The 13,510-nt window shown below is 35.0% G+C and overlaps 1 protein-coding gene across 25 annotated transcripts in view; it reads left to right on the top strand.

Annotated features, from left to right (window-relative positions):
* Positions 1-13,510, top strand: part of MEF2C (myocyte enhancer factor 2C) — a 184,057-nt gene that overhangs the window by 85,403 nt on the left and 85,144 nt on the right. For all 25 annotated transcript variants that reach the window (XM_030926891.1, XM_030926879.1, XM_030926878.1 and 22 more), the window contains one exon: positions 12,938-13,141. In XM_030926891.1, coding sequence (XP_030782751.1) covers positions 12,938-13,141 — 204 coding nt within the window. The remainder of the gene's footprint in view (positions 1-12,937; positions 13,142-13,510) is intronic.

The following is a 13,510-nucleotide window of genomic DNA, read 5'->3' on the forward strand; positions in this document are numbered from 1 at the left end:
TATGTTTGTATTTGAAAATTTCAGCTTTCCTACTTTGAAGGACAGGAGAGGTAAACCCAAATTTATTTATGCAACTTGTTATAAAAAGACATTTAAATATTTGTCAGATAACACGGGGCTTAAAATAGTAGGTTAAGGAAGAAATATATTTAAATGTCTAAGTTTTCTTTTCTTTCATCAGATCTGGAACACTAATAGTTTTTGCCAGCAAACAAAACTTCATGTAATTATCAGTGCAATAACTGGAGCACAAATTAAAGACAATTAGCAACATTCTCCTGTTAATAGAACAGGAGAATCCCCTTATGACTAAAAGAATTCAGAGTTCATAGCTGTTAAATTTTCTAACTTCCCCTCTTCTTATGTCCCCGTCTCAGTCTCTTTATATGAATTATAAATTATATAAGATGAACTAGGAAAAAAGCTGGAAAAATGTGTTCAGTGTAGATGCAGCTTCTGACAGTTTCTACATACTGATGTGTTTTTAAACTAAATCTGGTCTATTTGACACCAAACTGAAAAAAATAGATGTATAGATGCCCTCAAGTGACTCTTTAAAAACAAAAAATTTTACTCCTTACTTTTTCCTGGTTTTCACCAAGTTAATTACAGTTCTAAATTTGGGAGTTACATTCTAATAACCTAATAGAAAATTTTTAAAAGAGAGATACATTCACTCTTTAAATGTGACTAACTGGATAATTGAGAAATACAAATTAATTGCTTCAAAAAAATAGTTTTTCGGTGAATTCCAAACCATAAGTTGGAGAATAGATAGAAGATGCAGTCACCACTGCTAAATGCACTTATTTTGGCCACCTCCACAAACAGAATTTCCAGACTCGCGAATTTTTCTTTAAATACTATAGAAGAATTATATTTGTTAATCAAGAAGTATCTGGAGTCTCTTTCAGACCTAGTGAATAAAAAGTTCAATCAGTGAAAAATTATTGATTTTCCCATCTTTTAATCCAAAATAAGCCTGCGAATACCTCACAATAATGATGATGATGATTGTTTTTTCTTAGTATCATTTTTTAATGGGGAGGAGCTACCTGCCTCCCCAACACTTTATTAAAAGTTATACTAAATTTATTTCATTTAAATAAAATTAGGGTATATCATAGTAATATTCTAGGACATCATACTCGTCAGAATTGAATTATAGGGTGTAGTGCTGCATATTGGGGATGCCTTCTTAAAAGCTCCTCATGCGTATAAGTTAAATCATTCTTTTATTAATCTTAAAATTACCAAGGGAAAAGTTTTTATTCAGAGATTTGGAATTGCTGGTGACTGAAGAGGTTGAAAAAGAAAACCAGAAGGGAAAATGACCCAAACAGTACTTCTAAGAGTTTCAAAATTAAAAAAAAAAAAAAAAAAAAAAAAGGCAGTAGGCAGAATGCTCAGATGTATGTTTAACAGCTGTGACCTAAGGCCATTCATTTCCATTTTATCCCTTAGCATTTTGAAAACAATTCACAAATAGTCTCCCCACCGTGTAGTGGGATCACAGCAATAGTGTGCCACGCCACACATTTACTATTTATCCCATTTGGTGCATTGTAGTGTATATTTATGTCAGCTAGATCTACTCCTTTACTGCCAGAAGGATATTGCTCCAACCCCCATCAATCTCATTCATTCACTTTCCTTTGGTAGGAAATCTGAGAGAGGCCAAAATGTTCACAAGGAAAAGAGTAATTGTCTCTTGTAGAATTCTGTCACTCTTCTTTGAACTTGAGGGCCTCAAGGGTTTTTATTGTTTCCATTTCTAATTTGTGTATCTCACATAATTTCTACTTAAAACTGTAATTTAAAAAGAATCTAATGCTTTTATTTATTGTATGTCATTTTGTGTAGTAAGTTGACACTGAATGGCCCCTTTCACCTCTGGGAATGCATACACACACCACTGTGTCTGCTACAAGTCACCTTTAGCTTTGCAAATGCACAAACTGTGTGACATTGTATTACTGAGAAACCAACACTAAAAATAATTACATTATAAATAGACCACATAAACCCAGAAGTTTCTTCCAAACTGTAGGTTAAAAGACACGATGCTAATTGTTTCAAAAGCCATGTCCTCTGCAGTCTGAACTTCTTTAACATTTAGTTCAAAATGAAACTACTTCAAAAATTATTATGTAAAAGTATTTTTAAAGTTTACATCCCAATGTATTCTTGTTGGAGGTAGTTTGGAAACTTTTATTTTTTCTGAGGATAATGGCTTTGGGCAAAAATTTAAAAAAAATAAGTAAATTAGACATCATTAAGGAAATAAATTAAAATTTCATAATATGTAATGTGTATTTGTGTTTCTTTTGAAATTTGTTGGACCTTTAATAAGAATTAGAGAACCAATCTAAATGTTTGGAAATTTGACTTTTAATTTTAAATTGGAACAGTTTAACTGAAGAAATCACTAACACTTAAATAACATTTCAACAAATGTAACTGTTTGGAAACTATAACGGAGACAGCCTTCTGTCTTGCAAGGATTGATTTGGAAAGCCCTGGGGGAGAAAATATTGGAGTTAGGAGGTAAAACCTAAGCTATTGTGGAAAGGAAGAAGTTACACTCTTCCTGTTATGACAGGAAAATGTAGACAAATGTGCTTCCTGAGCATTTGCTCAGCAGGGAATGAAGTATCCTTTGACCTTTCCTTTAGGTACATTTGGCTTTGTTGAACTAGTAAACATGTTTTTGCCCCCAAAATTTTAATCTGGTTTATTTGATTCTTCTCAGATTCAAATTATATCTCTTATGTAGATGAGATACGGAGAAACAGAGGGATTTATTTTATGACTGCATCTGCAGATTGGATTTAGAATGAAAATGAACCCTGTAACGAACCAGGCAGATCTGAGCAGCACATATAAAAAATGTGAAGCCTGCTGTGTTAGTCCTCTTTTCAAAAGGCAAAACATTCCGAGGCCTTAAAATGGGCCACAGTAAAATCTCTTAAATCCTGATCAAGTTAATAATTTTCAGTCATCCTTCTTCCTTTTCCTCATGTAGACAAATGTATCAGAATTTAGCTGTCACAAATTTTAAAACTCAAACTCTTGTGAGTTTGTTAATAAACACTTGTTTTATTAATGTGCATTTGATTATTTAATTTAGATCTAATTGTGATTTATTATTTTTCATCCAGTGCATAAGATTTAGAGTTTTATTTTGGGATTTGGGATGTTGACTTAGGGTGAGGGATTGGTAGAGTTCTAAATTCCACACTCTAAGCCCCTATTTTAATCCTTTTATCATGTTCAGAATTTTAGGAACTACTGCTTGAAAATCCTTTGGAAATACTACTATATTTCAGTGAAACGAGGCTCAATTTGCTTGAGGGTAATGAGGACAATAGTCCCCTTTGCAGCAGAACACACTGCTGTCTCATCCTCGCAAGTTATGCTGGAGGGTTACAAGCACGTGGTAGCAGTCTGCTTAAAAGAGTCCCTCGCTGCCCTTTAAAGAGCCTTTCATTTACGATGGCAGGCCCCGTCATTGTATAAAGGAACACTTGTCTAGAACACAAGTCTGCAGAGGCACTGCTTCCTCCCACCGAGAGTAATCATCGGGCCTAAAGCTCACAAGCCTTTCTAATGACAGAGTGAATTAAACAAAATAAAACTGAAGAGGAATACTTTAGAACACTTGTGCCATTACTTACTGTCAGGAACAAGGGAGGTAGAGAAAGAGCATTTAGGAGGGCATTTCCCTTTTTCCCAATTAAAGATTGTCGTTGCAGACTCTTGACTCCAGCCCTAACCCTTTAAACACATAGGAAGACCTGTGGCTCCTGGATTACAGAGTGTATTGTATCTGTGAACTGTCCATCTGTCACTCATTAGTCATTCTGTTTCCTCAACTGGGAGGAAACTGAGAGATTATCTAGGTGGGGGGATGAGGAGGAGGAGTCGACCTGAAATATTTTCACAGAATGAGGGTTATATTTATCATGACTCTATTTGGAGGGAAAAAAAATGATAAAACCTCAAACCTTTGAAAATAGAATTAGCTGGGTATATGAGTCCCAAACACGTCTTAAAACAAAGAAACTACTATTTATGAGTTAAAGAATGGTGAAAATAAAACAATAAAAAATTATCCATTCATTGAGGACCATAATGTTCAACTAAGATTAGGCTAAAAATATTCTGATTGGTGGAAAGAAGTATTTGGGACCCATAGATGAGATTTTTGTTCCTTCTCTTAGTGATATGTCTGAGGCAATTTGGAATTGGGCCTCAATTATTATTATAGATGTGAGTAGCTGCCGTTTCTAACAGTCCTTTTCTATCAGAACTCTTTCCTGTAAGGTGCAAGAACTACCATAGTTAATATGGCAGGAAAGTTCTTCTGAGGTGATTTTATGAATGGGGCCGGGCCTGGGAGGATGAGGGAGGGGGCAGTCGTGTGGAGTGGAGAAAGATTATGAAATGCCCTTTCCATTGCACAGTAGTCAAACTAATTTCCCTACCCTGTAGGAAATGATACAGGACTCCTTCTCTGTTTCTAGAACTTGTTATTTACATTGCCTGTGTAAATCAGCGGCCCACCTTTTTTATTCTCACTGTAAGCAGACCTGTATTTACTACCAACTAAAATTCTTCCCATTTTCTGAAATTAAAATAAACATCCATAAATATAGAACTAGTTTGTGCCCTAGTGCATGTATGTGGTTCTCAGTGGCTGTAGTGGGAATGACCAGAGCGTCTGAGGGCAGAGTTGGCTGCAGAGTCTATACAAAAGTAGCTTTGATTTACTGTCAGAACCTAGAAACCAACTTGCTCTCAATTTAGTGTTCTTAGTATTATTTTTTGACTTTAACCTAGAAAGCAGTCCTTACATTAATTAATATGTTATGCATTACTGTGCTTGTACTTACCAGAATTTCTGATGGTTCTTAATGTAACATTACAAATGACAGTGCCTGCGCACTGCTCAATAAACAGTTGACTGGGTCGATATTGAGCTGAACTTCAGCCCCTAAAATCCATAGTTATCTAAAAGAGGGAAGGAACACCAACTAACAGAAAGAAAGATGCATTTTGTGTGAAGAGGGTTGGTTTTCTAGTCCATCCAGGAACAAGTTTGGGGACCTTGGATAAGGCAATTCATGTTGTTGTTTACAGTATTCATCTGAAAAATAGGGATGATAAACTGTGCTAAAGAATAAGTTCAAAGAGATACTGTCGAATGTAGGGAGATAATTTATTATAAAATCTTTGAGCTTCTTAGAAAAAATCATCAAATAAGCAACACTGTTATCTAAAAAAAAAAATAAGAAATATGATATGCTTCACTTGCACCAACAAACCCACACATAAAATTTGACCCAGTCCAGTTTTTCTCCTGATTAATTTTACCAAATGTGAGTTTTTACAGTAAGTTAAAATGACACACAAAAAAATAAAACAAGTATGTGAAATTGCCCTCTCTCAGTAGCAAACTTCTTGTTGACATAGTCTGAGCATCCATAGAAATTTATTTTCAGCTATTCATTTTGAATTATGAAAAACACTATAATTCCTCTGTTCATATATCTATTCATTCTATCAACATATATTTATTTAGCCAAGTATTATTATTGGATGTCACATTACAACAATGAACAAAAGATGGCCCAGGTACTCAAGAAAAGCTAGGATGTAGCTGAGAGAGATACTCTAATCTAGACCTAAGTAAATAATGGTAACACAAGCTGACAGTCGGTCCTAGGAGACCAGTCTTTTACAGTATGTTTCAAGGAGCGACCAAGCCTGGTGCATCAGAGAAGATACTACTTACCTTGTAAAGTGTTTCACAGTTAACAAGTTAGTTTACACTTGTATTATATCCCCTACTTGACCTCGCATAAAATTCTATATGATGCCTATTACTACCTCCACTTTCCAGGTGAGGAAACTGGGGTTCAGGTAAGTTAAGCCATTTTACGCAAGGGCACACAGCTCATAAAAGGCAGAGCTGGGACTTAATTTTCAATTTTTACGTTTTTCTTTCTACATTGCACTGCTCCAGTCATGATGCATATATCCTGCTTCTTTAAAATTTCTTTAATAATGTGAATTTTCTATTTTGTCAATCTGGGTAATTATTTTTCTGTGCATTTTCAGTACGTCCATCATTTAACGTTGTCTAATTCTTTACAGTCTTTTGTGTCTCTTCTAGCTACAAAAAAGTTATTTTATTTCTTGAAATATGGAAATTAGAGGCGATAATGTATTGGTGGGATTGAGTAACTAAAACATAGGAGATTCTGTAGGGTGCATGCTTGGTGAACCATATTGCCATTGACTCTTAACTCAAAGCTCTATGATACCTAGGCATAGATTAAGAATATCTAAAAATTAGAATAAATATTTTAAAGGTCTCTAGTTCAACTTCCTGCTTAATTCAGGAACCCCTTGTACACCTTCCTGGATATGCAGCTGTATGTGAACATATTCAGAAATGAGCTGCTTCCTGCTTGGTGAGACTAGGTCCACTCTTAGGCAGTCCTCATCACTAGATTTTCCCTTGTTTTGAACCTCTTTATGATTTTCAACAATGCTTACTAATTTTGCCTCTTCACACGGGCATATGCTTCAGATCTTAGAAAATGTTTAGCATTTCACTTTTAATTCTATTTTTTCTGAGTTATACATTCCAGATTCTCTCAGTGGTTCCTCATGCAAAATTGTTCTCAGACCCTACATCAGTCAGTTTACCATCCTGTAGATGCTCTAATTTTGTCAGTGCCTTCTTAAAATGTAACCTTCAGAACTGAATACATTACCAAAGATGGTTCTGACAAACAAAAAGATCAGTAGAATAATTAATTACCACTATAGAACACTAAAACTTTAGATCGTTTTCCAAAATTCCATAATTTTCTCCAACCTGACCTTTTGTAATTGTTTTTTAAAAATATGAATGTGGACTTTAAAATTACCTCCATTTGAGTCATCTTGATTGTGACCCAGCTTTCTAAAGGCTGTAGAAGGCACTATGGATATAGACTCTATCACCTACTGTGTTTGCTCAAGCACCCAGATTTACATGGCATGCAGATCTGATAAGCCTGCCTTCTTATATTCCCATCTAAACCAATGACAGAAATGTTTCCTGGGATGGGAAAAGTACTGAACTCCATGGCACTTTACTAGAGGCTTTTTGATAAACTTAACATTGATCAATTAAGTCGGCCTCATTAATTATAGTTCAACAGCCATATTTAAATCAGCTAAATTACTACCATCAAGTCTCAAATTGTGCATGAGGATTTCATCACTTTTCCAAATGCTTATTCTTTGAAAATCTGAACTCATCAGAAAGTTGAATACATTTTTGCTGAACAAACTCAGTCATCCTGAACCCATGGATCCTCCCCATTCTTTCTGTATCCTGTGATTGTAAAATTAAATTTTTATCTTCAGACTTTTTCATCTTTCATGATGAGTCATCCAGGCAAGGGATAAAAAAGAAAAAACTTTTCTCTGAACTTTTTGAAGTACATTTTTCTTGAGGTCTACAGCATATTTACATATATATTTCTCTCCAGACATCATTTACCTTCTTTATTATAAATTCCAAGATAGTATAATTACTTTATCTTAAGATTTGTGTCACTAATAAGCTAAACATTGTAGTAAAATAAAGGTATATGTGTCCAAAATCTCTTATTTTTGGGAGATTAAATTATTTAAAAGGCAAGTAAAAAGTGTCTACTCTAACATAAAATTATACCGAAACATTCAGACTTCAAAATGGAGTATTTCCATTCCATAATCCACTCATTCAACAAAGGTTCATTGAGTGGCCACTGGTCAGAGTCTGTGAGAGGCCTGAGTGAGGGTCTTTGGGGAATTCAAATCTGGCAGAAGAGAAAACCAACTTTGTAATAGTGGAGTAAGTCTGATAATAAAGATTTGTAAAAAGTGCTGGAGGACTACAGTGAGAAAGGAATGAGTTTTATCTGAATGTGACAAGGAAAGCATCAGAGAAAGAAGTTGGCATTTAAACTAAGCCTTACAGCATGATGGGCGCATCCAGTGGCCAGGTGGAAAAGGAGAGACGGGAGTAATACCACAATCAGCTTTCACCAAGTCAAGATTAGAAATAACCAGTAAGGTAGATTTCATTTCATACTCATCTTGACTGAATTTACATCTATTACTATTTTTCTAACTCAATACTGAATTCACTCAACTCTAGATAAAAATACGAATTCAGATTATTAGACCTGACTGAAAATATAACTTTGTTGGCCAAGTCATGCATTTTGTTCCAAATAAAGAAAATTCCTTTTAAACGTTATGGAATTAAATGACTTTTTCTCCAGCCACAAGGAACTGATATGAACAAAGGAGATATTATTTTATATAATGGAACCCACAGTACCTAGCACAAATGTCTGACATAGAGAATATTCAATAAATATTGCTTAGCATAATGTTTGACATGCAGAAAATGCTCCATAAAACTTAGCCAAATTATTTTTACACTTTTTGTGAATAGACTTTCTTAAATTTTTAGTAACTGGCTTGTAAGGTGCTGTATATAAAGAATGTTTCTTTTCTCAAATTTCAAATTTTAATTTCTGTTTTTCCTTCATACCTAATAGATTCTAGAGCCATTATCAACATAAGATGTATGATATCTGTCCTTATTCTAGGATTTAAAAGTCAGGGCCACTAAAAAACTTAACATGCTATCATCACATTTGGGGCTATTTAAAGATGCAAAAAGATAAAGAAAAAACACAAAATAAAAAACTTACAGTGTAGTTCTGCTTTCTACACTATATCACGCATTAAGTCTCTTTAATTTAATAACATGTTGACTTACGTAAATCCTGGAAAACAGTGACTCTTTGCCTAACTACTGTAAAAACCTCTTTCTGCCTCACCTAAGGTTCCAAACATGTTATTTAAAAAGAAATATGGACTTGTCCCCTATTACAAACTATTATCAAGTTAAGAAAAATGTAATCATCACAACGCATTATTTAAGTATAAAAGCTCAGAATTGAAATCTTTGTCATTGAGTGGCATATTTTAAATGAAGAGTAATATTCCAGATCTCTTTAGAAAGCCTAATGCTTAAAAATAATTTTATCTAACTATGAACAATGTGAAAAAGCATTATAAAATACATTTTGAGTATACTATGAAGATTATGAACATAATGCAGAATTAAATTTAGGGCAATTAAGAGTAGATTTTGAAGATATTTTCTTACATGCTTTAATACAATCATCATTCCAGTTTGCAGTTTTAAATTGCAGAAGAAGCTATGTGCACTGACTTCTTTGACAGGTATTACTAAATAAGTATGCATTATCTAGCAGCCTATTTGGTTACACGAAAATTTAGGAGCACTAAAAGTAAACACAAATAGTGGCATTAATGATATTTCTGTACTGAAATGTACTTTGATTATGAGTGTTGTAACGTGCAAAATCCTGAGCTCTGAGTACAACAGAAACCATACTGTATTGAGACATTCCACATGCAGTTTGTGGTCATGAAGTTTGATTAAAAGTGGTTTTAGATATATGAAAGTAGTCTACGTCAGTGCCTTCTGTAATGAACGTATTCTGTAGCCTATTTCACTAAATAAAATGCCAATATGCAGGTATAGTTTCATATCAAAAATGGATCTAAAAGAAATACTAAAAGACATTCAGTACAGTTCTGTGTAATTAATGATTATTATGTTTATTTAGTCATTCCAAAAAGTTAGTTTTCAACCCATCCTTAATATCAGTTATGACTCATCTGAATAAAACAGAATAAACTTTTCTAAACTAGTATTATAATCAGATATGAAAATAAAACACTGGCTATATTTTATCAGAAGTACTTTAGAAAGACAATCAATAAAGATGAAATAGAAGGTAAAACACCGACAATTACAAGAAAGAAGAATTATCCAAGTTGAAACGTAAATAACGTAACTGAGTAAATATTGACTAGTTGATATGGGCTAGTAAATACCTAAATGCCTTATTTTCCAAAGGATGGTCACTACAGCTTTATCTTTCGATAGCTCAGCTTTATCTTTCTATCAATCATAATAACATCCTCAAATAGCCGTAATTGGTAGACTCTTCAAGTCACCAAGACGAGTATATTCTGCTAGTTCTTTTTCAGTTAAGTCAACTAAGAAATTTACGGGAACTAATATTTATTGAGCACCTACTCTAAGCATTATACTCAATACTATACACACATTATTGGATACAATCCTCACAACAACCCTAAGAGCAGGTATAAATCTCTGTTTTACAGATGTGAAAAAAATCAAACTCAAAGAACTTTATTTAAAGTAAGGCGAGGCACAGTGGCTTATGCCTGTAATCCTAGCACTTTGAAAGGCTTAAGCAGGAGGATCGCTTGAGCTCAGAAGTTTGAGACCAGCCCAAGTAACATATGGAAACCTCGTTTCTACTAAAAATAAATGAAAATAAAGATAAAGCCAGAACATGTTGGTGCACCGCCTGTAGTCCCAGCTACTCGGGAGGTTGAGGCAGTAGGAGCATTTGACCCTGGGAAGTGGAGGTTGCAGTAAGCAATACTAGTACCACTACACTCCAGCTTGGGTGACAGGGGGAGACCCTGTCTCAAAAAACAAACATAAAAGAAGTTTTTAAGTGAATGTCACATGGCTAGCAAATGCAGCATTCAAATTCAGAGTTCTCTGAATACAAACCCTATGTTCTTTGCTTTCTACCATACTACCTTCAATGTCAATGTGATAATATAATTATTATTAAGTAAGGAATATATGTATTGTTTAAAAAAGTTTGCATATGAATTGTTAAAAAACATTTCATGGCAAAATTTATTACATATGTAACATACATCAACTTGTATCTTTCTAAAGACTTCACGTAATGGTTTCCCCTATTTTTTTGTACCATAGATTTTTACCATGTGCCCATACATGTCTACTGGTCTAAGCACTGGGGATAAAGTAGTGAGCAAAATAAAAATGGCATATGCCCTTGTGGGTCATGCACTGTAGTGGAAGAGAGGTTAAACAAATCACATAGGAAAATATACACAGTTTTGTATATTTTTTAATTTTGTATATTTTTGTATATATTTTGTATATTGTGTATATTTGAAAATATAAAATGTAATTGTAACATTAAGGAAAAATAAAAGGTGATAAGTAAGATAATAATTAACAAAATGTGGAGGAATGAAGAGACTGGGAAGTCAGGTTTTCTGTCTGCTAGCCCACAGTCCTTGTCAACACAAATCTATTTAGTTGTACGGGAGGGTGGGGAGTGGGAGAAGGAGGCGGGCCAGGATTCAGAGTTCTCTCTGAGGTTTCTAGTTTGGATGTCTGAGTTTATGGTGAGATGGGGATTCCAAAAGGGGTAACAGATTCTAGACTGAAGATAATGAGGTTGAGCTTTGGAGGATTTGGGATTCCAGGATGTTTAGACAGGTGTACAGGAACTGGAGGACATGTATTGGGTGTCTGGAGACAAAAAGAAAGATGAAGCGTAGGAATATGCAATTAGGAATTACACACAAATCTGTGGTGGATAAAATGAGCTGGACTCTGCAAGGTGGTTTGGATTTGAAGGTATGAAAAAAGTGTAAATAGTTCCTTCTGAAAACAATAGCTTAATTAAGTAAAGTAGCTTTTCCCAGAATATGTGCCTCAAAAACCTAGTTCTGAAGAGTGATAGTAAGTGATCCTCAAAATAAACATGCAGAGAAACAAACAATATGTCAGCAATAGGTTTGAAAAGCAAGTTAAAGTTTAAAAGGTTTCGTAGCCTTTAACATACCAATGTGCCTCATTTTCCAAACATATTAGGCCATTGAACTTTTCTCTTAAGGAGTATTTTATAGGAACAGTACTGTACAGAATGAATACCTGCTGGGGAACAGTGGACCATATAAATTAAGACTGTTCACACCTTTTCAGTATCCAGACTGGAGCAACAAGCTGAAGTTCAATTAAAAGAGAGTTGAAATTGGGAAGAGTGAAATATATTTTTGCATTTGGTAGGATTGGCAGGTAGGAAGTTTTCAAAGCCGGGGAGGGAGCGGTTGTAGACAGCTCATCAGGAAAAAGACAGTAGGAAGAGTGAGGCTTTGCGGTTTGAGATGAATTGAGGAAGGAGTGATTCCGGGCAGGGAGATCATCTAGGACAGGAAGCTGCTAGGCTGTCCAAAATTGACGTGATAAGGACATGAGTGATAGAGTCGCCTGGGAAATATTATGAACCTGAGAAATACTTTGAGGAAAGGAATTATGGGTTTTGGTAATAGATTAGATTAAAAGAAGAAAATGGTGGCATTAACAATACAGTTTCTGACCTGAGAGAAGAAGAAAGATACACAGAAGAATGAAACCAAAACCCTAAGCATATGATGGCTAACGGCCTTCCCAACGCCCTGCTGGGTTTCTGGAAAACAGAATACGACATCCTCTGAGAGCACCGTCATCTTCAAGTGTTTTCAATTAAATGACATGAGAGTAGACAATTTTAAGCCTTGTTTGAACACAGATCTAAAATGCTAAGTTCATAATGTCATGTCCACTCTTCAAATAGTCAAAAACAAGCTCCAAACTAATTATTAATTGGGAAATATGTTAACCATGCTGAAATTAGTTTTCTTTTTTTAAATCTTAACTTGCTCAAAGAAACATGACCAATTCCCTGGTCACCTTCATTAAAATACCCTACATTAAATCTTGCATTTAGAGTCTCACATTCAGCAGCAAGCTAGAAATCACGCATTTTCAAATGATAAGCAGAAATTAATTTTAGATTTATTTGCTTTCTTTCTAAATGTGTTAGTGCCCAAGGGCTCTGACAACTACACAGCATTGTTTTGTGAAGGAAAAGAAAAAAGAAAAGAAAAAACCACACACGCATGAATATTTTTTAAAAAATCTTGGCTGCTTTCTTTTTTCCAGGTGACATTTACAAAGAGGAAATTTGGGTTGATGAAGAAGGCTTACGAGCTGAGTGTGCTGTGTGACTGTGAGATTGCGCTGATCATCTTCAACAGCACCAACAAGCTGTTCCAGTATGCCAGCACCGACATGGACAAAGTGCTTCTCAAGTACACGGAGTACAACGAGCCGCATGAGAGCCGGACAAACTCAGACATCGTGGAGGTGAGAGAGCATGCGTGGTGAGCCCCAAGCCTCTGCAAGCCGGGGTGTTTGGACCTCCCCCGGCACACACACATATTCACATCATGTTCTTTTTCCTAAGATGTTCATAAAGTCCCATAGCTAGACCCAGGATTATTATCGATCCCAATTCTTACTCCACCTTTTCTCTTCCCCTCAAAAGTTAGAGTGATATGATGATAGAGACCATGTAGATCTGGTCTTTGCTAGAAATCAAGTACCAGTGTCAAACTATTTGCTTTATCTGTTGCAAGTGGTCATTGTCCACAGCTGCATATCAGGACACCATGGTTGGAAACTCTTGCCAGGGAATAGCTCATCCATTTTTTAGAGACTTCTGATCATTTCTTT

This window comes from Rhinopithecus roxellana, chromosome 3, assembly GCF_007565055.1.
Source record: "Rhinopithecus roxellana isolate Shanxi Qingling chromosome 3, ASM756505v1, whole genome shotgun sequence".
NCBI lineage: Eukaryota > Metazoa > Chordata > Mammalia > Primates > Cercopithecidae > Rhinopithecus > Rhinopithecus roxellana.